The following is a 27,936-nucleotide window of genomic DNA, read 5'->3' on the forward strand; positions in this document are numbered from 1 at the left end:
TGACTGCTTTCTTTGACACCCTCTGTGTGGCAGACCACGAGTACGCACTCCACAGGGTCAAACAATGAACAAAGAGTACTACAGGGATGTCCTCCGTTGCCTACGTGATGCTGTGCGGCGCAAGAACCCGGAGCTGAGGTCAACAGGAAATTGGCGCACCCATCGCGACAATGCTCCTGCACATTCCTCGCACTCGATTCAGATTGTTTGGCGAAAAACCAGACTCCTGTAGTTCAACAGACTCCTTACTGTCCTGATATGGCCCCTGCGATTTCTGGCTGGTTCCCAAAATCAAAAGGTCATTGAAAGGAGCGCGATTTCAGACAAGGAAGAACATTATGGCTGCAACGACAGCTGAGCTAAACTCCATTCCGAAAGGGGCCTTTTCGGAATACTTCCCACAATGGCAGCACCGCTGGGAGAAGTGTGTGGAGTCCCAAGTAGACTAATTTGAAGGTGACTAGGTTTGCAACGCTCCAGTTATGCAAGTTTTTTTTGTACGACCAAAGGTCGGATACTTTTCTAACAGACCTCGTATACGCATCGACGACTCGCTCGACAGACTTCGCCGCGCCAAATAATTTTTCGCGATTGATTTAAAGAGCGGGTACGGCAGATTAAGGTTGATGAACGGGACCGGGAAAAAACTGTCCTCACTCCCGATGGCCTATAGGAATTTAAGGTGTTGCCCTGTCTCTGTTCAGCGCCGGCGACATTTCAGCGAATGATGGATACTGTCCTCGCTGGCCTCAAATGGCAAACCTGTTTAGTTTACCTAAATGACGTGGTCATGTTCACTGAAACCTTTGGCGAACATCTTGAACGCCTGCAGACTGTATTAGGTGTTCTGCGGTCGGTCAATTTAACGCTCAAGCCTGGAAAATGTCACTTCGGCTACAAACAACTCAAGTTTCTCGGCCACGTTGTGAGTGCCGACGGCGTCCAACCCAATTCCAACAAAACTGCCGCTGTAGCCGAATTTCCGGTTCGTACAAAGAAGACGCTCAAACGCTTCCTTGGTCTGTGCGCCTACTACTGTCTCTTTATCTTCGACTTGTCCCAGATTGCCAAACCCCTGACCCGTTTAGCGCGTGACGATACACCGTTCGTCTGCACTACCGAGCAACAGGAGGCTTTCACAGAGCTACGCCGACGCCTGCACACAAGACCTGTTCTTGCTCACTTTGATGAGGACGCTGCCACCGAGATCCACACCGACGCCAGCAACATCGGCCTGGGTGCTGTAGTCCAACACCAAGATGGCGTGGAACGAGTGAGTGCATGAGTGAGTGTGTATGCGAGTCGCATTCTGTCTCGTCCTGCAATCAACTACTCTACTTCGGAAGAGGAGCGCCTCGCGGTTAAGGGAGGGGGGGGGGGGGGCACGATGAAATTAAGACCTCATTCTGCGGCCGCCATTTCAAAGCCGTGACCGACCGCCATTCCTTGTGCTGGCTGGTCAATCTACGGGACCCATCAACCGTCTAGCAAGGTGGAGCCTCCGCCTCCAGTAATTTGATATCACAACGGTGTGTAAATCTGGACGCAAGCACGAAGATGCCGACACGCTCTCCCGCGCGCCGGTCAAGCTAACTGATGATAGCAAGGATGACGACAGTAGTTTCCTTGGAGTCGTTAGCGATTCCGACGTAATGACGAGGCAGCGAGCTGACATGCATGAACTTAATATCTGTCATTGGCCATTTGGAGGGCCGCACTACTACCGTAGCCCGAGAGTTCTCCCGGAACCTTTCCTCCTTTAGCATGCGCAATGGCATCCTGTTCAAGAAAAACTCGAGCCTCGGAGACTGCGCCCGTCTCCACGTCGTACAGTCGGACCTCCGTACCGACTTCCTTTTTGCCTCTCACGACGAGCCCACCTCTGGTGACTTGGGATTTACACGCACCCCTACCCGAGTGCGCCAGGCCTATTATTGGCCAAAACTTGCTGCCACCACTCGCCGCTACGTCCGAGGTTGCCTCGTCGTCACAATGGTAGTGAGGCCTAAGGCTTTTCAGAGCTGCCTGCACGATGTCGGAAGAGACACGACCACTGGACCGTGGTGTTGAGAGGGGGCGCAATTTGCTGCTCATCTGTTTTGTAACCTCGCATGAACTGAGCAGCCTCGTTCGACTCAAGAAAGGGCTTTGTTCACTCGAACTTTGCGTTTGCACAGCCGCCCGACACGTTTTGCTAGCGAGTTGAGCATTGAGCCACGAGGCCCTTGCGGACGCCGTTTCCCCTCCCGTGACCTACGTTAAAGGCATGCGGAGTGCGTTTCGAAATCTTACAGATCCAGTGGAGCCACTCCGGCTTGCTGTCCTGTGCACATCGTCTCGCTGCCGCCTGCTGCGACGGAGCTGCCTGTATCCTGTTCGGCGCATCCACCCGGGGCAGCCGTGGCGAGACCAGACAGCAGCCACCTCCGGCTGCTGTTACCCAGGCGACTACGGCAGAACCCTGGCCTGCAGTTTTCAACCAGCCTTTTCTTCGTGGGCCTGCGGACACGTAGTCCACGTGCCATGCGAGTCGTCCCAGCGGTGACCTTCATGCCGCCTTTGAAATGCCTCGGAAGACTGCGTGGACGCTGTCGGCGTGACCTCCGCTGCAAGACCTGCCTCAAGGACATGAAGACCAGGAGACTCCTTCATAGCATGTACTTGCAGGCGCGTGGGTCTATTTAAGGTTGGGGGGATGTGGGGACCCGCTTTACTCGTTCCCTGTGGTTCGCTTCCCCGCAATGCACCCTCAACTCGTCCCCGGTGGCTCGCTTCCCCGCAATGAGCCCTTCTTAATCGTGTTAATTTAACTAACAAGGGAGGGTGCTGGCGTCGCACCGACACGAGCGCCACGGATTGCGTGTTTGCTGCGCGCGCGCAGGGGTAGAGCGGGACCTGGGAAGCGCGCTGACGTTCGGCGCTAGGCTCCGCTCTTCGTCGGCGGGCCGCTTCGCAGAGGGAACATGCTCCCGCCAACCCGTCCCGTCCGGCCTCGGAGTTTCCCTCGTGCCCTGGCGTGGGCGAACGTTCGCTCGTAACCATGCTGATGAGTCGGATGTCCTCGATTCCTCAGCGTATTTTGTTGCTAGCTGGCGTAATTGTTGTTATAGCAATAAATGCCTTGTTTGTGTCAGCCAGTGTGTCGTTCCTTTGTTCCCTCAGAGCAAGGCCCGCCGTGTCCAGGTGCGTAGCCGGAGGGGGCGGGGGGGGGGGGGCTGAAGCCCCATAAGCCCCCCCCCCCCCTCCGGCTACGCACCTGGACAGCAGCAATGCCACCGTTCAGGTCGCGAATCAATAACCACCGATCACATGCCAATACACTTCCTAATCTTCCGCTCTCAAGACCACGTCGCGACCCCCGGCCGCTCATTTGATAACATTACAGCCACAATACTTGAATCTGGCTTCAAATCTCACCATGACAGAGAGGTTCGAGAATTCCTCCTAATTTTCAAATTCAAAGCACTAACTTCTGGTTTGAATGAAAACCCAGGAAAAATATTTTTTCTCTCAAAGTAGCGATAATTCTGTTCACGGTGTGACTAACGTCACACGACTACATTGTAAGAGACAGGACGAACGCAACACGTGTTGATGATTGCCGTTTGCTGTGCCTGATTTTCTGCACTATCCATGCAGTACTGTTTAGTATGTTTAAATAAGCTTGTATTTCTCTTTTACTCCCTTTCATTCTCGAAGGTGCATGACTCGAGCAAAACACGTGTCAATTCGTAGAATACTTGTGCACTGTATCACCTATGCCCGTGTACTCTTCTGTGTTTAATGTTATTGTTTATAAGTTGATGAAGTGACTGACCACGTGTTTCTGTGTCATGCCTTTAACTCCGAAATGCGTGTTGATTATTGCTTTCTGCATGCCCCGGCGCTAATTTTGTATGCTAGTTTTGCTTGCTAGGAGCACGTGTCAACTCTGAAATTCTGTAGGCCTCGTCACTGTGCGTCACTTACGACATCACGCACATTTTTTTAAGTTGTCATTAGATATTAGTGGCTGGTCCCATATCCTTTCGCAGTACAGGTATTTAAGGAGCAAGCACAGATGCTTTGCGCATTACCTGACGAAGGCCGGGCCCCGGCCGAAACGTCGAAAATAAACCACTATTTTTGTTCGTGTGTCCCTCTTCTGCATCATACATTTCTGGATCCGGGAAGACTTTTGTGAAGCATACTCAGCTACGGACCCTGAGCAAGCCACTACGAAAACCATCATGTGGAAGTGCACGAAGACAGCAGCCACCACGGTTGTCATAGGGGACTCACAAACTAAGTACCTTTTCTAGCACTTTGATCCAGTTCGAATGGGAACACCGCAACCTGCCCACCGGATTGTGAGCAAACTGGCCACCATGGCAGGTGGCAACTGAATTAATGATTGGTCGCGAGAGGTTGCTCGGGAAGAGCAGCACCGTCCATCGCAGGGCACTGCAGCACTAACTGCGCAGCACACATGCAGCCCCACCGCGCCAGGAGTGGCACGAGGACTCCCACCGATTTATGAATGTACAGAATGACCAAGTCTGCATATATTGGCACTGACCCATTAACGCTATCGTATCATGCCCTTAAGGCGGGCCGCCGCGGTGGCTCAGTGGTTATGGCGCTCGGCTGCTGACCCGAAAGACGCGGGTTCCATCACGGCCGCGGCGGTCGAATTTCTATGGAGGCGAAATTCTAGAGGACCGTGTGCTGTGCGATGTCAGTGCACGCTAAAGAACCCCAGGTGGTCGAAATTTCCGGAGCCCTTCACTACGGCGTCTCTCATAGCCTGAGTCGCTTTGGGACGTTAAACCCCATAACCCATAACCTTAAGGCGGAGCTTGAGTGTCCCCTTCAGCTTTCAACCCTCCTTTCAATTCACATTTCTATATCTTTTATACTACAAATAACTTTTCACATGGCATCCGTGCTTTTTTGCCACCAGTCGTCAAACCGTTTTTTACTAAAACATCTTTAATTCGATTCCGTTAATTCGCAGTTTTGAATAATTCGGAATGCCGGTGTGGTCCCAGTGAAGGGCTTCATTGCATGTCTATGGCGCCGGACGCTCGTTAATTCGGAAGCTACAGGTCTCGCGCCGGTTTATTCGGCCGAATTCCCGAACGACGCTCGTCTCAATTAAGGTACGATCAACAAGGCAAGCGGTCGTCCAAATGTCCTGAACATGTCCAAAGCAAATGGCCCAAGCATGAATAGCATGGTGCACTGTTCCTCGCGCATGATGACCTGCGCACAGCGCCAGATGCGACGACGATGCATCGTTAGGCCTAGAGTTAGTCCGGCGGCGTATAGGAGGTATTCACTGGCCGCATTTGTTTTTCCAGTCCCGGACTACTTGCTGGCAGGTCTCGGCTTCCGCTCGGACAGGAAAAGCGTCATGGTCACATGACCTACTTGCCATAGGCATGCCATAGGCTGCTTTCGAACTCGCCGCCAGAGCCGGGCTCCCCCTCGGTTACCGTACAAGGACGCTGTCATCTGCTAGCAGACGATGCAAGCCACGGCCACCACGACGCCGAAGCAACGCCGTGCGCTCGATCATGATACTGAGTCGATTTAAAGACTGTACTGTCAGCTTAGCCTAGGTGCATTACAGAACTCAGCTTCGGAGGTATGCTCGCCGCTACTGCTTGCGGCGAAGTTCGCACAAAGTAGCCCAACTCGTTGCGGATAGGCAGATAGACGAAAGCCTTCGCAAAAATGTTGACAACAAGCTCTATAGCTGCTCCAGTATAGGAGTGGTTCACCTGCGATGCTTTCAGGTAAGCGTACAGACAGCATGTCGCAAAACAAGCGAACGAGAACCTCTTGACGACACGAGCAAACAATACGCGCTCGCAGCTTCGAACGCGCGTCCGTGTGCGGTGGATTTCAAGAAAATAAACGAAGATGCAAGAACAAAAAGTCTTGCGATGGCTCAGAGAGCAGCTATGGAGCTCATTTGAAGGTTTAACGCATGATATCGACCTCCAGGAACACGAAAAGCAGCGCGGCGCGCAGCTGTCGTCTGCTGCCTTCTCAGCAGCCCGCGGACTGCCATAGGCTAAAAACGAACGCGTTGCTATGGCGATGCAGGCAGGTGGGCGGAGCTTTCGGGCTGCCCGAGAAAAACAAATACCGGACTCGAGTCCGCAAGTAGTCCCGGACAGTCCGGGACTGAAAAACAAATGCGCCCACTGAGGCCGCGCTACCAGACGGCGCGAGCGTCGTCGCGGCAGGAGCGCCATGTTTGCGGTCGTTTCAGGCCAGCTCGCGCAGTGTCACGGTGCGCCGTGAGGTACCCGGCCTGAACTGTTAGTGATCCGTAACATATTTGTACGTTGTTGAATACGTCAGCGACCACTTATCTTTTGTGGAGCGCGTATTGTGCATGAAGTTTGCAGCAGAATTCTTCTGTGCCGTGATATACCCGAGCTGCCTCAACTCGCCAGCAAAACTGGCTGGCTGCGCTGCACGCAAGAGCGTACACGACTTGCAGCTTTTAATATCAGTTGATAACTGTCAGCTAGTCATGCAGGGCACATCGTGGATAAAGAGCACGATTAATTACCGAAATTCCAGAACTGCCACCGCAGAAATTGATAATTCAAGCGCCTAGCTGTAGTCCGCGAACTGCTGACGCTTCTCAGACGTACGGTCTTTCAGTAGAAAGGCAAAGCGTCATAGCTGCCTTATTTACCCGACTGAACGGCCAAACAAATACTGCCATGCGCTCGCAGCACGAACGGCAGCAAGGGCGTCCGCAGAATTTTTTGCAGGGGGGGGCCCCATTGGTTGTTGGCGCCGGAGGGGGGGGGGGGGTATGTTCGTAGCAAAAAGGCACTATTTGCGGAGTAAATTTATTTATTTATATATAAATAAAAAATAAGTGAAATACACACATGAAATAAAAATTACAAACAGCAAATTAAAGCGTGGCTAGGAGAGATACATTGGAGTTTATCAACGAAGAAACAATTAAAATTAATAAAAAATGCAAAAAGATACTGTCACTTCGTGGAGAAAAGTGCTCAGTCTTGCTGCATACGGGTTCTCGACTCACCCGGATTGATGACCAGCACACAGCACAATATCGTCACAAACGCAACTACTGTCACTCAGTCAGTCTTCCTTGAACAGCAACTGTACACGCCTCGGATTTTTCTGGGCGAATTGCGTGATTACACGGGTGATAAATTCATTTCTGTACTTCATTACACGCTCTCGGTGCACACTCATCACACACATTGATTGGAAAAACGGTTGAACGGGTAGGTTGAAAACAAAAGATGACTATATATACAACGAAAACTTATTTACAAGATAAATGCACGCTCGCAGCTTCATACACCTCGCTCCATCTTGCTCGCGCATCCGCACAGCCGAGCAACGGCACACACACTGCTCGCCGCTCGTCGTTTTCTCGTCCGCTGTCTTGGTTGTTCTCAGCTTCGTTGACAACCGGCCACTAAAACACCGAAGCACAAACACAGAGGCGCGCACACGTGCAAGGGTTTACTTCCGCGCGACTTCCAAGGGGAAGGGACACTCGCCACTCCGGTCGGAAAATTTGTTTTGTGTGTTTTTATGGTGTTCAGTGCCCCAAAACGACTCAGGCTATGAGGGACAAAGTAGTACAGAGTTCCGGATAATGTCAACCACCTGGGTCTCTTTACCATGCACTGACATCGTACAGTACACGGGCGCTGTTGTGATTTGAGGCCCAGGCAGAGGTGACAGGCGAGCCAGGCAGGCGCCATCGGGCTGCGTTGACCAAAGGCGCTGGTTTTGGGAGAAGACGCAAGGAACGCTGGTGTGGGGGCGCCTCTGGAGACTGAGTCGCCGTGAACAAAAGCAGCTAATCCCCTTTGCCGAAGATTCTGAATGCGGCGCTTCTACCGAACTGCGCTCTCCCGCGGATCGGAGGAGACAGCGAGCGGCGGCGGCGCCAACTCTTCGCCCGCTTGCCCCTGAGCAGCCCGACAAAGCGGGGGTGGACACGGCTGATTTGTCCTTCCCTCCTGAAGATGCCCTGTGCACTGTCTGCCTCCGTGTCGCTATCTCTCTAGAGATCAAAGAAACAGACACCCATCTCAAGACGGCTCGAAACACATGCTCGCCGGTGCCGCTGTATGTCTGCAACAGGTCGCCCTTCAACAGAGCTAACGACGGCGTGGTTTGAAAACGGCGTAACGACGCCCGCCCGGACGCGGCATTTCGCAGATGTGACCCAAAGCGTGGAAGCGGGGCTGCTTTTACCCTTTTGGCTGAGCGCACCACCGCCCCTGGCGTGCGGCCATCACTCACGCTTCGAGTGAGTGATTTTCCAGGGGGGTGCAGCCGCCCCCCCTTGCCCCCCCCCCCCCCTCCGGACGCCCATGAACGGCAGACACAGCGAGAATGTTTTGCAGTTTTGATTGTAGCTACGTAGCGCTGCTTCGTTTGCACAAGACCGTTTTTTCGCAGCAACGCAGTGTGCAGCCATTCCGCTAGATTCAGTTGTAACACGTCACTTTCAGCAGGTAGAGATGACAAGTTAAGCTACAGCTAAGTGAACAGACCCTTCGAATTACTCACCTCTTCAAAAACGGCACTTCGGCCGTCGGCACCGCGGACGTCGGCACCCTCAGCACGGCTCTTGGACTCACCCGCTTGTCAAGTAATTGCACCCTCTCATAGGTTTATATCCTTTAATTCCTTGGCCTGCCAGCAAACTTAAGCCGTGCACAAGGTGGGCCTCGATACCGGTGAATTCAACGTGCGGCAGCAGTCTTGTATACGTCGCACACCATGCCGGTGCCTCCGCATTCCTACGGGGGGTCGACCTTTTCACAAAGTAGAACCTTCTGAGCGTGCCCGCTCTTTTCTGCTTCGCACAGTTCACGGAATATTCACTCAGTCACGCGGCGGCACGGGCCGGACAGAAATTACGTGCGGCGAGACGTGAAATACACTCACATTTCACCCATCACCAGCTATTCAAACGCTGCGGCTGGCTGCGGCGGCCGCGCGCGCGACCACCAACATGGCGAATGCCGCGCCAGCCGCTAGCGCCCCTTGCGGATGACGTCATGTGAATACCTCCTATAGTTCCGCTTCCTGGGCTTTGCGGCTCTGCCGCCAGCCAGCAGTGACGGTGGCTAGTACTCCCGGCCGCGGCGGCTAGAATTTCTTTGGAGGAGAAATTCTAGAGGCCCGTGTACTGTGCGATGTCAGTGCACGTTAAAGAACCCCAGGTGGTCGAAATTTCCGGAGCCCTCCACTACGGCGTCTCTCATAGCCTTAGTCGCTTTGGGACGTTAAACCCCATAAAAACAAACAAACTAGTGGCTACCAACCGCGTATGTGCCAGCGAGCCGAGCCGCACGCAGTTTCGGACGTGGATTGACGCGTCAGTGGTCTGTATTTTTTGAAGAAGCCTTGCTGTTCTGGCACTGATACGCATTTCCTTCGCTTCCGTCCGCAAGCGCCGAAATTGCGCGCTCGTCACGTGCTGTTCGCGGTTTGTTGCGACGCTTCCTTAAAGCGACGCTGACGCTTCCGAGGCAGCCCCTCACGCGTCACTAGCAGCATCGTGAAAGAGGCCGCGAAAGCTCGGCAACATTTTGGAGCAGTTCTGCATTCCCGACAGTGTACGTGCAGCAGAGCATTTAACGGAACTGCGAAAATCGTCATTTTGCCATACGGTTTTCGTCTGAAAATCAATAATTCATTTCTAAGGCTTTTCCACGAATAATTTACCATGATTGTTGTTGTTGCCTCAAAAACGATGGCACATAACAAGATATGCGAACGGGTTTACGCAACTTCTTTTTTGGTACTGCTCGATTATTTAGACATCTTTTTCGGTCCCCTGAAGTTTGAACTAAGGAGGAGTTAAATAGAAAAAAGGTCGGATATGGCCGGTTGGTCCGATCGTACGTTGGTCAGCGGTACTTTGTCCGCTCGTCCGGCGACACGTTGCCGGTTGGGGCAGCAACTCCAAACTTCTTCAGACAAAACTGATTTAATCAAGACGAGACCGAAATACAAACACTTAAAGAAAAGGCGGTTTAAAGAAAGGCTGTTAAAATAAGGGCCGTAGAAAAGCGGCCGAGACTGGGACTCGGCGCGCTCGTCCCGCTCTTTGTTTGCAGCGGTTTTTATCCCCTCGATAATTGGGCGGAGCTTTAATAAACCGGCTCTCGCCCAATTCCAACCAATACTGCTGCAGTGGCACTGCCCATACAAGTAAGCGGATGCTCGCCAGAGCCCGACTCTAGAGGCGCCACTGCTTAGCTAGACAGTCGGGGGTTTAAGGAGTCGCCGACCTTATTGTCCCCCACCCCCACTTCTATGTTTGTCAAGGGATCCTTTCAAGGGGTCGTCGGCCCCTTGGTCCCCGTTTCCCGCAGCCTTGGACAGCGTCCGAAGCGCGCGACCCGCTGTCGCCATTCCTAACCCCTCCAGACAGACACGGTAGGGGGAAATTAGCTTACGGGCGCCGTAGGCTTCTGCCTTAACAGGAGGTTTTACTGTAGCGTCTACCGTGATACGGAAAAGAGCGACATAATAGACTTCTAGCATAGCGCGTACCACTGCCGCTTACCGCGTGCCGCCAGTGCAGATGCCCCGATTGGTCCTGAAGCATCAGGCGTGTAAGCAGCTGCCCGGCGCCTGGCCTGGCGCCCTCAGGGCGATCTGCGCATGCCCACTGGCGGCGAGCGCTCTTATAGAGTTTTAGCGCCATCGTACGGCAAATACGCTAACAGAAAGATGAGAGATAATGAGCGTAGCGGGATCCGCGGCTGCTACGCGCGCCGCCAGTGCGCACGTGCTGATTAGTCTCGACGCGGCAAGCAGCTGCCTGGCACCCTCTGGCTAATTTACGGCAGTGGCTACTCGCGGAAGCGGATAGCGCGATGCTAATTCTAATAGTCTAAGCACCGGCTAAGCACACTAACTACGGGAACAGCAACCGTGTGGCTAAGCAAGCACGACAACGGTAGCAACGACAACGTTACCGTATTGGCTTTTTGTCTGTACAGCGGTGCTAAAACTCTTCCTTCTGTAGCAAGGCTTGCCTAGCCACATTTGCTGTAGGTCGCAGTTACCACAGTCAGCGGGTTTGCCATACGGTGGTGCTAAAACCCTATTTAGGATAGTGTGATCTGTTTTCGTGAGTGCGCCATGCGCTTGCGCAGGAGCATGGTGTGCACTCTCACCTTGCTCATCAGAGCCATCTGCGCATCGAACTTTATAAATGCTTTACACAACCTCAACACTCCATGCAACTTCACAGCCACCGAACGTTCGGCTTGGATGTCACATTTAGGCTGAAACTACATGGAAAATAAAATTCAGTAGCAAATTGTTTGCCAGGCGTTTGCTTGACAACGCATGGTTGTTAACGCTTTGTGCATCATTGCAAATAACAAAAATTTGGCGTCCCTTCACAGTTTGATCCAGTCGGTTTTTGGTGGCCGGAGTTTAATTTCAATACCTCAGTGAAATCAGATTAATGCAGTAATTTAGTAGATGTTTTTGCTATTCCGTTGTATCGTTTTTGAAACTGCAGTCCAGGTCAAAATTTTTGATACAGACGATTCTTTCACGATATCTTACACTTCTTAAATTTGCAAGCTGGTACATTGTGTTACGTATATGAAAGAGAAATTGGTGTTCATTTCTTGAGGAATGCATCCATTTAAAGACATCAAATCACTGAACACCTTTCGGGACTGCTGGGATTTTTTTTATTTCAGGAGGGTGAGGTTTCTTGGCATAAAGTGATGACCAACTTTCGGCACATGAATTTGGTTTTCTCAGTAGGTATCCCATACGGTGCACCTGTCGCCCTTTTAACGTTGCTGGGCCTTCAGAGGTTGGCTTGGTCAGTTCACTACTTTCCCAGCCCAAGCGGAAAATGCCGACTACCGGTGACAAGCAGGCCATCAGTCTTAGATGTGCAGATGAATTGATTGGCAACCGTACCTTGGACAGACTGCGTTATAGCTCAGCAGAGGCGTAACTGATAAAGGCTGCCAAGAAAGGTTTTGCCGACATGAAGTGACGAGTTGCCGATCGCTTTTTCCAGCCGCTATGTCATACCAGTGTCTGGTCGACCAACACTGGCGATCCACGAATATTTGGCACAAGGAGTTCGAAGAAAATAATACAAATAACGAAAATTATGCACAAAAGCTATGGAATGATTGATTCGCGGTTGTAAAACAGCATTAAGTACAAGCGTAGCTCGACTGTTCTTTTATGGTTAAAGTTCTCAATGCAACCAGTGTGTATGCTTAAGGCTTGCCACAGCTGGGATAAAATCATCATGCTTTGCCCCAACGTCAATATTTCTGATAAAAATCCAAGCGGTATATCAGAACTGCATATATGCGCTTCGTATAAAACGCTGCCCTTTCCCGCTCCACAACGTGTAACCTGCAGAGTGCTCGCTTCAAAATACAAAGGTCGTGAGTTCGAATGATGAGTTTTTCTTCCTTGTAATTTGTTTCAGCCGTGCTTTTGAAAACATTACACGGAACTTTAGGTGCGTTTTCTCTTGGTTGGTTTCTGGGGTTTAATGTCCCAATGCGACTCAGGCTACGAGTCAAGGGCTCCGGAAATTTCGACCATCTGGGGTTCTTTAACATGCACTGACATCGCACAATACACGGGCCTCTAGAATTTCACCTCCATCGAAATTCGACCGCTGCAGCCGGGATCTCTTAAAGGTTGTAAATTGGCAATTTCAAAAAATGGTTATAGTATGACACTATGTCGGACTGACGTTGGTAAGGTCGGTACTCAATGTTGACCTGAGATCAGCGTGTCGACGTTGAGTCACGTAAGGCACAAGGTCGTCCCAGCTCTTTCTGCCAAGGTCGGGCCAAGAAATTTAACACGAGAATGTTAAGGAGCTCGTGTCGCAGAAAATTTGGCGTCGGCATTGCCGTTCACCGTGAGCGAGAAAACCATGAAAAATCCCCAGAGAAGCAACCTAGGAGTGCTTTGGAAGTGCTTGGGATTGGGCTTGTTGGAATATCGTTCATTTCAAAGACTGCGCTGCTTGGGCAAACAGGGACAGGAAATGAGTGTCGCCTAAGCGTGTGCATCTGTTGGGGGGCATAGGGGAACGGAACCTCAGGTCGGTTAGGTTGTTCGGTTTTTGCTATCATCGCTGAGTGTTTCTGTGGTTTTTTTTTTTTTTTCGTTTATCGTCGGACCATAGTTTAGTGTACTTGTTTTCTTTGTTCCAATCTTCTGGAATAAAACCTCAGTTGGTAGATTGCACTTAACTTCATTGTTAGTTCTAACACATCCCTGTTTGCCCAAGCAGCGCAGCTTCTGAAAAAACCTAGGAGGCAGGTGGGCCACCTAGGTCATGTGACCTTGCGGCGGCGTCATAACCTGCCCACCGGAAAGTAAACAAACAGTCCACTGTTAAATTTATTGGTAGCTCGGCAAGAGCAACCTGGATAGCACAAGGCCCACCCCTTGCAGCACGTGCCATCACAGGGCAGTGGCTTATCACTTAACCGCTGTGCCAAGAATGGTATGAGGGCTCCCAGCGACCTATGAATGTAAAGTAGAGAATGACCAATTCTGCATATATGGGAATTCACCCATTACGCTATCATGTCATAACCTTAAGGCAGAGCTCAAGTGTCCTCTGCAATTTTTAATGGTTGGTGACATTGGCCCGACTTAACTCTGAAGTTAGCTCCTGTTGGGATACCACTTTGCAAATTTCTGGAGTTAGTAAGGCACCGAAATATCTTCCAGAGTGGTTTCCAAAATTTCAAGCACTACTTAAGCATACCGTGATTTTAACCAGTGGGAGTAACTAGTGGGTTCACAGTACTAAGGTATTAATTTTTCTACAGTTTACTTAGACCACTGTTGTGTTTATGTACACTGATATGTTCATCACAATAAAAAAACTGAGCACCCTCCCTCCATTAGACATGGGAAGAGTGGTTTAAGTAGCAGGTGGTGCTTGATTTTTTCATTCATCCCATTTCGACCTGTTACTCCACTATCACTGCGGCATTCAGCGAAGTCTCTGGTGTAGCTATGATTGTCACCAAATTTACACAAACGCTCACTCACTGTGATAAGAGTTTCTGCGTGAGCCAATACTATTGTATGTACTAATGCAGTGAGGCTACATGCGTGACACCAATGAAACTCGTACAATTTTGAGTGAACATTGCTGCAAGTTTTGCCACTTTGAATGCAAACAGGCACATCACGCCTTACAATCTCAAGCCACATGCAAATCCGACTGCATAAGCTAACAGACTAGGTTCATGCTGATGGGCTTCCCAGCTGCCTTTGGCCAATCCACATGGCCAGACTTATGAGCGTACCTTCATTAGGCACATATGGAACACAAATTTATATCAAAGTTATAAACTTATTCTAAAGCAAAAAGTGTTTATTGTTAACTGCTAGTTTGTTTCTTGCCTCCAAAGGCAAGGCCACACTATTGGATGGCCGCCATGGGGTGTGTTTAAATAGACCCGCTTGAGCATTCTGTTGCTTTAGCCATTGCAATGGCTTTCGCTGGAAAAAATGACCTGCAGTTAACTTCCCTAGAACAGCTGTCATTGCAAAGGTGTTTAGAAAGCAGCACATCCTTAATACTGTCCCTCTTGTAGATTCACAATCTACGTCTACCGGTCAGTGTGGGTCCACTCTCTAGACCTCACTGCAATGCTTCTTTCATACCGCAAATGGTCACTCCACCAGCAAGAAGTATAGCTTCATTTCCATGACCAATGCAGCGAAGGGAAAGGCCCATCACAAAGTGGGAAAACTCATACTGAAGACAAAAGAGGACACCAGTATCAGAATCGCCATAAGAAGTATCTTCATATTTGTGCAACAGTACACAACTTGCATCCATCAGCAATCAACTTCAAATGTTCCCATGCTGCTTGCTTTAAAGCAACAATGAATGCAGATGACATTTCATACTGTGAGATGCAGTATAGCACTCCTTCAAGTTTCAAACAAAAGCATGCATCTTGGATGAATTCAGTATAAAAGTATCATGGAAGAGCCAGACACCCATATCATGGCAAGAGGCTTGACATGGCAAGACTTAGTGCAGGAAGTGCACATTGCGGTTCACCCAATACAAACAGGAACACAGGGGGAACTCATACAAATGCCATGGTGACTGACAAGCAAATGTAATTTTTGTGCCTTACAGCCTGTTGCAAACACAATGACAAGAAAAGGTCTCAAAAATGAATAGATGGTGCACTTAACATAGTGTCACACACTACCTCAAGCAATATTACAAATTGAGTTAAACTGAACTGAGTTTTTTGGCCATGTTTAAAAAGAGTGAAGCTCATTGATTTTACAAAAAACAATAAGCTTCGGGCAAAAGCCACAACAAAGTTATGCCTTTTACCAAACAGCAGAGAAACACTGGACGGGCCATGACATACAGCAGTTTCAACACTTCACTAAAAGGTTACTTATTTTTTCCAACAAGAACTTGCCTCCAGCTGTGCACAGAATAAAATGCTTCAATATGCTACTAGGCTATCCCAAACAAAAACATGACTAATATACTCATTACATACTCTTAGTGAAGAAATTTTTTGCTATTTGTATATACCAAGTCTAACAAATCAAAGTGGAAATGCATCTAAAAGTCTGTGGTTAAGCAACACAGCCTGGAAAAGCTAGACTAGAGCACAAAAGAAAAAAAAATGAAAAGGGGCTAACAGATATGAAGCCTGTTACTTAGTCTTACACAGACTCTGTTATGCAGCAAGAACTTTTAGAATGTTTGTCTTCCACTTATTAGTAAAGGTGTGAAATCAATTCAACCCAATATAGGACATCAAAGAAATTAGAAAAAATACTAAAAGAATGCTGTAAATATCAAGCAAAACCAAAGCAAGAACATACAAAGCATGCCTAGATAAGCAAAAATATATATGTATATAAATTCTATTTTGAAAAGTTACATTAAGTTAAAAATGTACAAAAATGATACCACACTGATTAAATATCAAGTGTTAGGTGCAAGACTGCCACACAATATGTGTACATTACAGTATGTAAACTGTGTGTGTCTGTAATATATATATATATATATTTATATAAAAGCACCAACAAAAGACAATGACAAACGGAGCCAAACAAAGAAGTGAATAAGACAGTTTAACAAAACTATAAACCCTGGCTTTGCGATTATAAAATCAACAAGTGATGCACTTTGTTGATTGCACACCAGTTGTCACCTCTGTACAATAGTGCCCTATATGATGGCGGGCAAGAGAGACCAACCAACAAGCATGACACTAAACGCTAATAAAAATTATAACAACGGAAAAGCAGCTTTTAGAAGAATGCCCATCCATGCAAGATATTACTTCAGTGATGGTATCACTCTATACAAAGCACAAAATAAAAATAAATTGGGGCGTTGCTGAGTAAATAAATGATCCTGGTTGTTCGACATATATTTAACACATGACAGCTCATAGCTCAGGGTGCAAAGCAGTAATGAAGACTAAAAGAACAGCCGAAAAAGACAGTGTAAACAATAACAAAGCACCAAAAACATAACACTTGGACACTCATTTCACTGTTCATGTGAACAACACAACTTCATTTGACATGGCAGCAACACTGGAGGATGGGAAGGTCTTTGTCCTCACAAATTCACCATGTCACTTCTGTCAAGCATGCATGCATGAATCTTGCCACATGGTTAGCTTTGATGGTGTTTGCACAAATAACTTTAGCCTGCTTCCAAGGCAAAAGAACTCCAATGCTAACTGCAGCCAAGTGGAACTACCCAATGGTCTCCCTGTTGGGGGGTGGCATTCTTTTTCACACATTATTGGTCATGTTGGTTGTCAACCTACGCACATCATTTGTTCTTGAGATTTGCAGGAAGTCGCTTGGTGACACGACCACAAAACAGTCCACCCACAAAGATGATGCCTAGTACACCCATGGCTACCACAACAAAATAGTTTCTTGATGGTGAGTTAGCAATCTGTTGCACTACATCTCGAATTGACTCCACAGGGGCCACCTGTAAGAGAGGAAGGAAAGAAAACAAAAAATGCTGCTTACTGCTCCTTCTTGCACAATAAAATTTTTTTCTGACAGTGCATGAGCAAGTAACTACAGACATGAATGGACTATGCACCTACCTGAGCAGCATACTCAAACATTTCCACTCTTTTCGAAAGCAATGTTCGACATTCTTCGGTCAAGGCAATTGTATCCGACTCCAGGCCCGTCAAGAGGCAGGAAAGCACTAATGAAAGAGATAAAAAGTTTGCCACATCCAACACTGTCTGCAAAAATATCCAAGATGTTAGGAGAAAAAAGATTAAAAGTTTTATGCACGCTACAGCTGCACCTGGGAGCACACACATACCGAAGTTCATTATTATGTACCAAAGCCTCAGTACAAAGGTAGCTGTAGTAGCCAGGAATTGAGCCTCCGTGCTAGTGCTCAATGACACAAAAAAAAAAGAGCAATTGAGCTACTAAAGTTTGGTTTTATAGGGTTTAATGTCCCAAAGTGACTCAGGCTATGAGAGATATTGTAGTGGAGGGCTCCAGATAATTTTGACCACCTGGGGTACTTTAACGTGCACTGACATTGCACAACACATGGGCCTCGAGCATTTCGCCTCCATTAAAATGGACCACCGGAATCGAACCTGCATTTGCGGGTCAGCAGCCAAGCACTATAACCACTGAGCCACCATAGTGGCCTGAGCTACTAAAGCTACTAAAGTAGCCGAGATGTTATTAGATTGTGACTTGGGCAATATGCAAGGTACATAGTACAGTGTGAAAGATCAACAACAGCACATCACATTTCTTGAACAAACATAATAGACCCTACTCAAAAAGAAAACTTTCTTAGTGTTGGAAACAGTTCAAAAGTGGCATAAAGTACACAAATACAATAAAATTTGTTAATATGAACTCCAAGGGGGTTCTCAATAGATTCAAACTAAATGAATGCTATCAAAAAAACTTTTTTTTCTTTGTCCCCTTCAAAACATACAACAGACATGCGACATACAGTGTCTTCTGCATCACCTATGACGAAGGCCACACCAGCGTGTCCTCTTCCTAGGTACCCTCAGAAATGAAGTAATTTCTCTCTTACTCTTCCCTTTCCACACCAACATCACTGTCTTCCAAGCTGTCTTTCATCATATAATTGACCAACATCATCCTCACAGTGCCCCTCCGAGGGGGAAAAGCCAAAGGCATTTAGACGTTGCACAAAACCAACTGCTTTTGCAAGGTGACAGGACTGCCCAACGGAATACCCCAGTACTGTTTGTTTTGAGTACGTAATGAGCAAAACCTTTAAAATGGGGGTGCTTTGCAAGCCAGATCCTGTTTTTCTGCATGGCTGGATTTCAGCCTTGTAGACATCTTTGTCGCCTTGACACGGATGTATGTTGACAGCATGCTCTCCTGTACAATATGTTTAGGTTTTAGGCTTAGGTTTTACAGTGAAAGCTCGTTAATTCGACCCCCGTTAATTCGGAAAATCGGATAATTCGACGCGCACGCGAGGTACCTACAATTATACATAGGAGTCTATGGGGCGAAACTCTCGTTAATTCGACCAAATCTTGCCGTGCGTCGGTTAATTCGACTTCACTCCGCAACCCGCCAAGCCGGTGTGCCGAGAGCAAAAAGAAAAAAACACTGCCACGAGCGGGGCTACTGTACGCCTGATAGGCCATCTTTATGGTGATCGCCGTCAGCAGCGTGAGCGAGGGCGAGGGAAGCGAGGTTAGCCGCGGCCCAAGCGGCTGGCGTCTTTTTTTTTTTGTGCTTCGCAGCAGTCGTGTTGGTGTCGCGTGTCGTCGTTTCCACGTGTTCTTGCTGCTACGATCGCGGTTGTTTAACCATAAGGCGGTGCCTTTTTTGGTAATTGCCCGCCTTGTCAGCGTGTTTATTGGGCTGCTTGCTGTTGCTGTTTTGTTGCGACTGAGAGAAGGGTGAAAGGAAATTGCACGGGCCTGCCTACTGGCTCAGCCGAGCAACCACCGCTGCCTAGTGCAGATAGAGGAGAGTTAGAAGATCAGAGGAAAGATAAAGAGAAAAGATAAAGAGAAAAGATAAAGAGAAAAGATAAAGAGAAAAGATAAAGAGAAAAGATAAGACCCGCGTGGCAGCAGCAACCGCGAAGCGGACGCTGGCTGAAAGAACAGATAAGCGGCAGAAGCCGGGCTCGCTTCACCTCCTCCCCGCGCTGCTTTCGTGTGGGTAGCGCACAGGCACGCGCCTCGCCTTTGTGTCCTGTCAGCTGACCGAGGATGCAATAATATAAGTGACAGGCGCTGACAACGACGATTCGTCGGAAGGTGACGATTGTGAGCAGTTGCCCCAAATGCCGAAGTGCACGGTGAAAAGCCGCAGAAGCCTTGTCCGTGCGGGAGGACTAATGTGAAAAAATCCCTGACGGTGCGTGTGCCGCGCAGCACCTGGCAGCTGTTAAGAGCTATCGTAGTCGCTCAAATTCGCTCGAAAAAGCAGGCAACGATAACAGATTTCTTTGCCAAATAAAGGTTGCGGCAAACATTGTTTTTTTGCTGTTCATTCGATAATTCGACATTCGGATAATTCGACAATTTTTCGCGGTCCCGTCAGTGTCGAATTAACGAGCTTTTACTGTATTGGGTTTAACGTATCAAAACGACTCAGGCTATGAGGGACGCCATAGTGGAGGGTTCTGGATACTTTCAGCCAGACAGGGTTCTTTAGTGTGCACTGACATCGCACAGTACATCGGTCTCTAGCTGTACATTACGTTTCTTCACAATCTCATGTCTTCTGTCGTCAACTTCTTGAGTGCTAAGGCTCTCTTAGAGACTCTTTGTGGACCGACATTGCTACACTCACAGACTGGGACTGTCCGGGGCAAATCAGATACAGCTGCAAGGCTAACAGCCAGAAGCAAAGGAAGGCCAAAGACAGCAGAAGAATTGGAAGCACCCCTTCCACACACAAATGGTCTGCCACACTGTCTGGCAAGCCAGGTGAGCAGTAAATTGCCACCGTATTTGTGGCTTCAGATTCTGGCACAACACATGCTCCGGAACTAGCTTCAGCAAGAAGTTAACCTCGAGCCACCCATTGCTCGGCAAGGAAAAAAGACCACCAGCGTAAGCCAGGAAACTAACAGTGGTGCCATGCAATTAGGGTTATTGGGGGCAGATCTGACGCACGTGTGAACTGATAACTTTGTTCACACATGACACTCTTTACATTTCAACAAGACTGTGACAGTAAAAGCAAAGAATTCAAATTAACCCTTTGCAGGAAATTGGTATGGCATGTGTACCACTTTCTCGCCGTGCTTTTCTTGCACATAAACAAGGAACGGTGCACCCAACAACCTCTTTTTTAAGGCATGAGCCGTTACACACAGAGCCCACTTGGGCCGATATGTGGATAAGTGTGTCCAAGGCCATCGACTAAAGCGGCCAGGAGAGAAAGAGTGATGGAAGAAAGACGGGAAGGAGTAGGGGGAGAAAATGGAGGGATGTTGTTGCCGACAGAGACATTGAAAAATGAGCTCGCATTCAGAGCTGTGAAGGCCATCGGCTATGTGAGCCAGTCTGACCGGCTCTGTGTTTCTCCACATGAACGGCTGCACTTTGGAAGCGAAGTGCTCAGTGACAGGGAGCTCAGTCAAGATTCCCTCTTCGGGCGGCCGAAGAAATAAAATAACAAACAGAAAAACCAGCACACGTGGACGGCCCAGTAGCTACCCTGTTATTAGTCCACTCAAGAGAAAGATAATATAAATAAATGAAAGAGAGAGGGAGCCTGGACCAGCAGAGCTTTGCCGGGCTTCTTCATCATCATCAGCCTGACTACGCCCACTGCAGGGCAAAGGCATCTCCCATGTCTCTCCAATTAACACTGTCCTTTGTCACTTGTAGCCACCGTATCCTCACAAACTTCTTAATCTCATCCGCCAACCTAACTTTCTGCCGCCCCCTACTATGCTTGCCTTCTCCTGGAATCACTCCGTTACCCTTAAGGACCAGCGGTCATCTTATGTTCACAATGCATGCCCTGCCCAAGCCAAGCCATCGACAAGACCCAGTTGCCCAGAGGAGTCGACTAGCAGCGATGAAGACCTCGCAGCAACGAGAGCTACGCTAGCAACAACGTGTGGAGGGTGAACCTTTAACTGCCATCTCGGACGAGGCTCATGCTAGAAGGGCCATGCATGCTTCGAATGCCATGCTTCGAATTCAAAGGAAGCATCAGCGTGAAGCAGCTGCCACAGCTGTCACCCAGCTGCTGGCTCACACCGCTTGTTTAACTGGGCCGTTGCCTAGTTTAGCCATCTTTTTGTGTGTGTTTTGCCATCTATTGAGTTCTTAAACAAACAATACGGCATTTTCATTTTTCACTCACTGGTGTCGTAGGTGTACTGTGCGCTCTTGTAAGCACATGTGCACATTTAGACTTGGCACAGTTTGGGCCCCAAAAATGCCGGAAAAAAGATAAATTCCTGATGTCTGCTGAGTGCATAAATTTACTCTTTCTAAAATGGTCCTTGTGATCCAATTCTAACTACAGAGAAATTTAATTAGGCTTTCAGGACTTAGTGTTTTTGACAAAACTGTTACCACGTTATATTCTGCCTAACAGCACTCCCCCTAAGCGGCTCGCTTACGGTATCAGCGTCAGTAATACATGCTGCAAATACCGTATTTACTCACGTAATATACGCACTTTTTTTTCTTTAAATTAAGGCTCCGGAAAAGGGGTGCACAAATTATGCAAAAATATTTGTGAACACATCCTTAAAAATTCTACAAAGGTCATTACAAGCAATATACACTGCATATTGCCACATATACGTTGACCCCCCAACTCACACCCCTCGCTGGCCAAAAAAAAGTTGTCTCCAAATATAAGATGCATACCCCTTCCGCCCTGCCCCACGTTACGTAGTTCCCCACGGAATGGCACGGCAAGCATGCGTATCACAAAAACCAGAATATAGGTCGAACTTTTAAAAAAAAAAATCACGGCGAAAAGTCGACCCCCGTCTTATATACCAATCATTGGCAGAAAAACTACGGAAGTCTTGCAACAATGGGTGGCTGAAGTCAACAGCCTCCATCACCATCGCCATCAGCAGCATTGCAGTGTGGCGACGTTGTGGCACCACCGACTCGAGTTCGGACGACCATGATGACTCGGAGCAACGCTTGCACACTTCGTGCCCTTCTCTGTACTGTACACCCGGCCAATTCGTAAATCGTATCGCGCCACCATCGCCTCAGTGTTTGTCAGCACCTTATCACAGCACAGAGCGGCTAAAGAAGCGAGAGTAAGCACACGTGTACACATTGCGTATGACGTTTGTTTGGCCGCTCAGTGGTGTTAAGGCGCTGACAAGCACGCGGGTTGATGGTAGCGCAATAGCGTTAAAAAATTGGCCGGGTGTACACACGAGCAGCATCTAAATGAAAATAAATACTGTCACCATTGTGCAACCGGTTGAGTCGCATTTGTTTCAAGGTTATGGTGTTTTTCGGTACTTTTGCCATTGAAAAAGATTTTTTTCTTTTTTAGAATTGGTTAGTTGGGGGGTCGACCTATATTCCGGTCCGACCTGTATTCCGGCTTTTACGGTAGCTCAAAGCGATAAACGATACAATCACGAAGCCAGCTGTCAGAGGTAAATGAAGATAACGGGTGATAAAACGGTGTCCTCGCAGCAGGCCGGCTGACTAGCGGTGAACCGAACAGCAAACGGTTCAATAGTTTCGGATTCCGGCGCACGCGCAACTGTTCGTCCAGGATAGCGACTCGACTGCCAGCGTGAGCGATCTGGGTAAAAGGCGCGCAGTTTGCCCCCTCGCCACTCGCTCCTTTTGCAGCCACACACCGTGATGTGGTTACACCGATCTTCTTATTGACAAGCCTGCCTTGCGCACACCTGTGTGCATGCTGGTGGTCTGGCGCAGTAGGGAGAGCAAAATATGTAAGTTTTGTTTTCTTTTAAACCTGGGCAAAAAGTGGAGGTGTGCAAACTACACGAGTAAATATGGTAGATGTGGAAGTTTTCGAGCATAATACAGAAAAGCCTTGTTTATTCGAAGCCAATGGGACTGTGAAAAATACTCTAATTAACTGGGCTTTCGACTTAGCCGACCACAGCAAAAAAAATGTACCCAGGTAAATAAATTACAGTCGATTTAGCTTGCTTGGCCAAATGCGAAGTAGGTACCTGTGTGTGGTGTGCCGCGGTTAGTGGGGTAGGTTAGCAGCATCTTTGATTATTTTAGGTAATCACAAAATTTGTCCAATGAAGGCAGCATACTCCTGCAGCGAAATTTTCTGCATGTGTCCCATTTTTTTCCTTTTTGCTATGTTCGGTTAATTCGAAGACCTGCTTAATATTTTTGCAGTCCCAATGACTTCAAATCAATGAGGTTTTATTGTACTAAAAATAATAGGGCACTGTCCATATCTCTCACTCTAAGTCAGACCAACTAACCAAAATTGCCACCTTAGCCCACTACTTGTGGGTTTAGAGGTACACTAAGCCCTCCCAAGACATGATCACTTATATTCCCAGCACATTTTCAGCAACAAATTCATTGATGCAAAGATCCTTGAATAAGAAGGTCGTACATGTGACAGGCTGGCTCGTTTGTATGTCAGAACAAAATTTCATGCATTACAACAGCCCCACAGCGCACTGTATAACTTAGAAAAAGAAAAAAAAAAACTTCCTAAGCTGAAGTGCAAATGGAGACTCACAGTGCCCCTGGCCTGGTGTGAGGTCATGGCAGAAATGCTTGATGTCATGCAGGCATGCCTTGTACAAAATTGGGTCAGCTTGGACATCAGCTTTGCCTTCATGTATGAGACGAGCAACTTCCTGTAACCAAGTAAAACAGTGTTAGTACAGTAGGCTTTCTTTCAGACAATACCCCTGTCACACGGGCAGTTTCAATGCCCACTGAGTCAATGGGCATCGAACTCAATGGGGATCGGCCAGTGCCACACGGTGGTTTGCAATGGCTATTGAACTTGATGGGGCATCAACTGAATGGAACTTCATGAACAGACATTAGAATCTCAAGGGCAATTGAGAACAGCCTCTTATTCATGATCCGTTAAAAAAACAAGACAAATGCTTGAAATAAAGAAAACTTTTTTTTTCATTAATTATAAAATTTTAGACTACATTAACCAGATGATAAACTAATTTTTATTTGGTAGTCAAAATGATATCTTTGCAAACTGCCTAGTAGTCAGATGTAAACAAACCAACACTATTCTTGTTGCGCGGCATACCGCTGTGTTTCACTCATTTTCACTTCTAGTAGTCCCATCATAATATTAGAATTATTAGCTATGAACATGACAAAGACGGCCACCCAGCTCTGGCAGCTTCGCTGGCAAAAAATGAGTGCTTCTGAAAAGAAGGAAGGTTGCATCGTTGCCCATCTTGTCGAACTATGAAGTATTTGAATAGCGTCTTACACACAAAGTTTCAATTAAAAATAACAATTATTCCAATATTAGGCTCATTTTATTTTCCTTCACTTGATATTTTCAATAAATGTTGCTAACCATAGCGCCACCTGTCAGATTGCATGCTCATTGCTCAATGGTAATAGAAATCCACTGTATGGCAGTGGTGCATCTGGATGGCCCTCAAAAATTTCGATGATTATCAACCCAATGGGCACTGAGACCATAAAACCTCTTAGATGAAAACAATAAATGAAATGGCTTTGCAGAAAGAACTGTAAAAAGAGCTTTTCCCAATAAATGAAGAGCAATGAGGCTAGGGTATAAAATAAAGCACACGTGATCCCAAGCGCAAAGGGCACAGGACAAGATTTTTTAAATGAGAAAGCAATTCTGATGGGTAAACCCCGAGCAAGAGCTTGCGATGTTTGTATGCTTGCAGTGTTTGTGGGTTTGTGCCAAGTGAAATAAATAAATAAAAATAAATCAAATATCCGAAACAGATTTGAACTCGTGGCAGTGCGAACAGATCAGCTCTGCTGGCCACTGCGCGAGAGCACTAGATTATCTCTGCAGATGAACATGCCTCGTGTTAAACTGCAACCCACTCTTGCACTGTGCATTGCACATCGTCTCCTTCATCAGCTAACACTACTATCAAACTAATATTTGTACTTTGAGCTATGTGGTGGTAGTGAAAGAAAGCTGTGCACTGCATGCGTTGCATGGACAACACAGTGGCGGAAACACTGCACTAGAGCAATACGCGTTGGCGTTGACAACACTGTTGCAGAAACACGGCACTGAAGCAGAGGCCACCAGTGCACATTGGGTAAATTGGCATCGACCATGAAGAAGTTGAAGATGCGCATAACTGGCACAATGGGCCAGTGGACATCTCAATCGTGCTTTCACGTAGGTGGAGGTGGCGTCCACCTCTAAAAAAACTGTGCTTTCGCACAGTATTTTGTGCTAAGCAATGCTAAACCGCCAGCCATATTTTTTCACCTCTGTTTTCTTTCTATTCACAGTGCCTTTTTTTGTTCTGTTTATTGGTCCTGCCGCATGTCAAAGTGCTCAGAGCGTGTCGCTGGCTAGGCCCACAGAACTGGCTTGGAGACCATGACTGACTTTTTCTTCCTTTTTCTACTCTTATTTCACTCCTGAAACAAGGCTGCTACTTGTTTTACGAGCAGGTGAACCTAGCCACCTAAGTGCATTTTTGTTCATTAGTGGCAATTCAGAGCAGGTGATGTACCAATGCCAAGATCTAGCCATGTCAGGTCAACGCCCCGAGTTCGTGCCTCCTGCCGTGTTTGCCCCAGGCAGACATGAATATGTGTGGTGTGACACTGAGTCGGTTTAAAAATGGGCTATTTAACCTTCAAGTCTATAAGCAAGTGCAACCTGCGCCTCTGTGCAGCAGGTGACCGAACAACACAGAGATCTGGCCACATCAGATCCCTGCGCTACACACGCGTTGCCCACCACTGCTGCCTCAGGCAGGTGCAAAGGTATGGTAACTTTATTATTTTCTTCTTCCTTCCTAGCCACTACAGCATGGAATCAAACATGCGGCCCAATGCCCTGAAGAGTCAACGTCTCTTCCAAAAGACCCGTGCCAGTAATGTCTCTGTTTCTTCTCCAACTGTATCATGTCTCTTTATCGTTGTAAACTCTGACACAGGCTGGTTGCTCCCCGTGTTTTACTTGCAAGCAAGCAGCTGGGCATGCTTAAGGGCAAAACCAGGGTAGTAATCTTCAAACTCCACAATATTCCCGTTTTTTGTCAGCATTAAAATTTTGCTACATTCAAGGCGGCTGAAGAAACGAAGCTATCACAAGCAGCATAAAGGGTAATCTGCCTTCTTGCTTTTTTCCTTACTCTCTCCTTCCCGTGCACTGGCCCACAGAAGACAAAAGCTTTGCCAATGCATGTAGTGCGACGAGGTTGAGACCTTGCCTTAGTGTGTTGCATGGACACTCCACGAGTAACAATGCGCAATGTCTTCTTCGTTTATAGTTACTGCGATTGTTAGTCTTAACCAGAAAAAATGCATGAAGTGGTGCATAATAATTTTTTTAGCATCGAGTCTATAAAGAATCAACCGAATGATCTCACCTTATTCATTATACCATATAAATGCATGTAAGGGCCCACTTTTCTTTTTTTCCAGATTCAAGGGCCATTTTTCGGGGTGCGGCCCATGTACGAGGTGGGATGGATGGACGGCCGGACAGATGGACAGACGGACGGACAGATGGGATGGATGGTAATGGCATTACCCTTCATACGGACAGACGGATGGATTGGATGGATGGTAATGGCATTACCCTTCGTACCGGGCAGCAGCTTGCAACACCTATCCTCTAATTTCCCTCAATTTTTTTTTTATTTTCCTCCTATTTCATTTTTAAAATGTCTAGTTTGTCTATCTTTTCCTTCCAAATTCACCCCTCCCTTGACCTCCTCCACGAATCTTCTAACCTCCCCTCCATCAATGTCACGCTTTCCTCATCCACTTGCCCGTCCTCCCCAGAAAATCCCAGCGCTCTCTTTATGTCTGTTGCTGCTCCCTCGGGGAAGGCAGGACGAAATTCTGCGCGCCTCAAAACCAAGTGCTCTATGGTCTCAGTTTCTGTTCTACAGCAGCACACAAAATATCCACTTCTTCAAATTTGGCCCTGTCCGTTTTTTGTCTCAAACCCCTGTCCTAGCTTCAAAAAGCAATGAACTGCCCCACGAGTTATCAAATAACCGCTCTTTCTTTATGCCGTTTTCGTGTTCTACATATACCTACCATTTATTTTCCCTGCATTCTTTCCTTCCACATCTTTCTTTCTGTCTCCTCTACCTCTGCTTTGACACTATTGTAGCGCTGAGCCCCATCTCTCACCTGTAGGTACTTCATTCTTAGCTTTCGGGTTCTCTTCGTCCATTTAGTGTTAATACTTTCGTATTAACACCTTTTTGCCCACCTTGATTCCTCTACTTGGGTTAGTCTCTGATCAAATTTCAGTTTGTCGATTTCCTCTCAAACTTTGAACGACGCCCAGCCCATACCACCCTTGACTCCCTCATTCGGGGTGTTCCCATGTGCACCCAAGACAATTCTACAATTCTTTGTCCGATTTCTAGACTTGATTTTAATTCAAATTTCATGCACAGGACTGCGTTTCAGAATGTGAGGCCTGGTACCATAATTCCTTTCCATACACCTCTAACCACCTCATACCTATTATAGTTCCATAGTGCTCTATGCTTCTTCCTTTTCCCTTTGTCCTTCAGAATCCTTTCGTGCTCTTCCAGATATTTTTCCCTTCACTTAGCCATATACCTAGATATTTATAAGTCTCCACGTGGTCAATCATAGTTTCTTGTATTTCTAGTGGGTCCACCCTCTCATCATTATATAC

At 47.7% G+C, this 27,936-nt stretch overlaps 1 protein-coding gene across 3 annotated transcripts in view; it reads right to left on the reverse strand.

The window, feature by feature from the left end:
- Window positions 1-14,834: 14,834 nt before the first annotated feature.
- Window positions 14,835-27,936, reverse strand: part of Glg1 (Golgi apparatus protein 1) — a 77,917-nt gene continuing 64,815 nt past the window's right edge. For all 3 annotated transcript variants that reach the window (XM_089580438.1, XM_089580436.1, XM_089580437.1), the window contains 3 exons: window positions 23,800-23,920; window positions 17,175-17,281; window positions 14,835-17,053 (listed from right to left, as the gene is read on the reverse strand). In XM_089580438.1, the coding sequence (XP_089436564.1) occupies window positions 16,886-17,053; window positions 17,175-17,281; window positions 23,800-23,920 (396 nt within the window). In that variant the 3' untranslated portion in view covers window positions 14,835-16,885. The remainder of the gene's footprint in view (window positions 17,054-17,174; window positions 17,282-23,799; window positions 23,921-27,936) is intronic.

Source organism: Amblyomma mixtum, chromosome 3, assembly GCF_055824585.1.
Source record: "Amblyomma mixtum isolate Tamu chromosome 3, ASM5582458v1, whole genome shotgun sequence".
Classification (NCBI taxonomy): Eukaryota; Metazoa; Arthropoda; class Arachnida; order Ixodida; family Ixodidae; genus Amblyomma; species Amblyomma mixtum.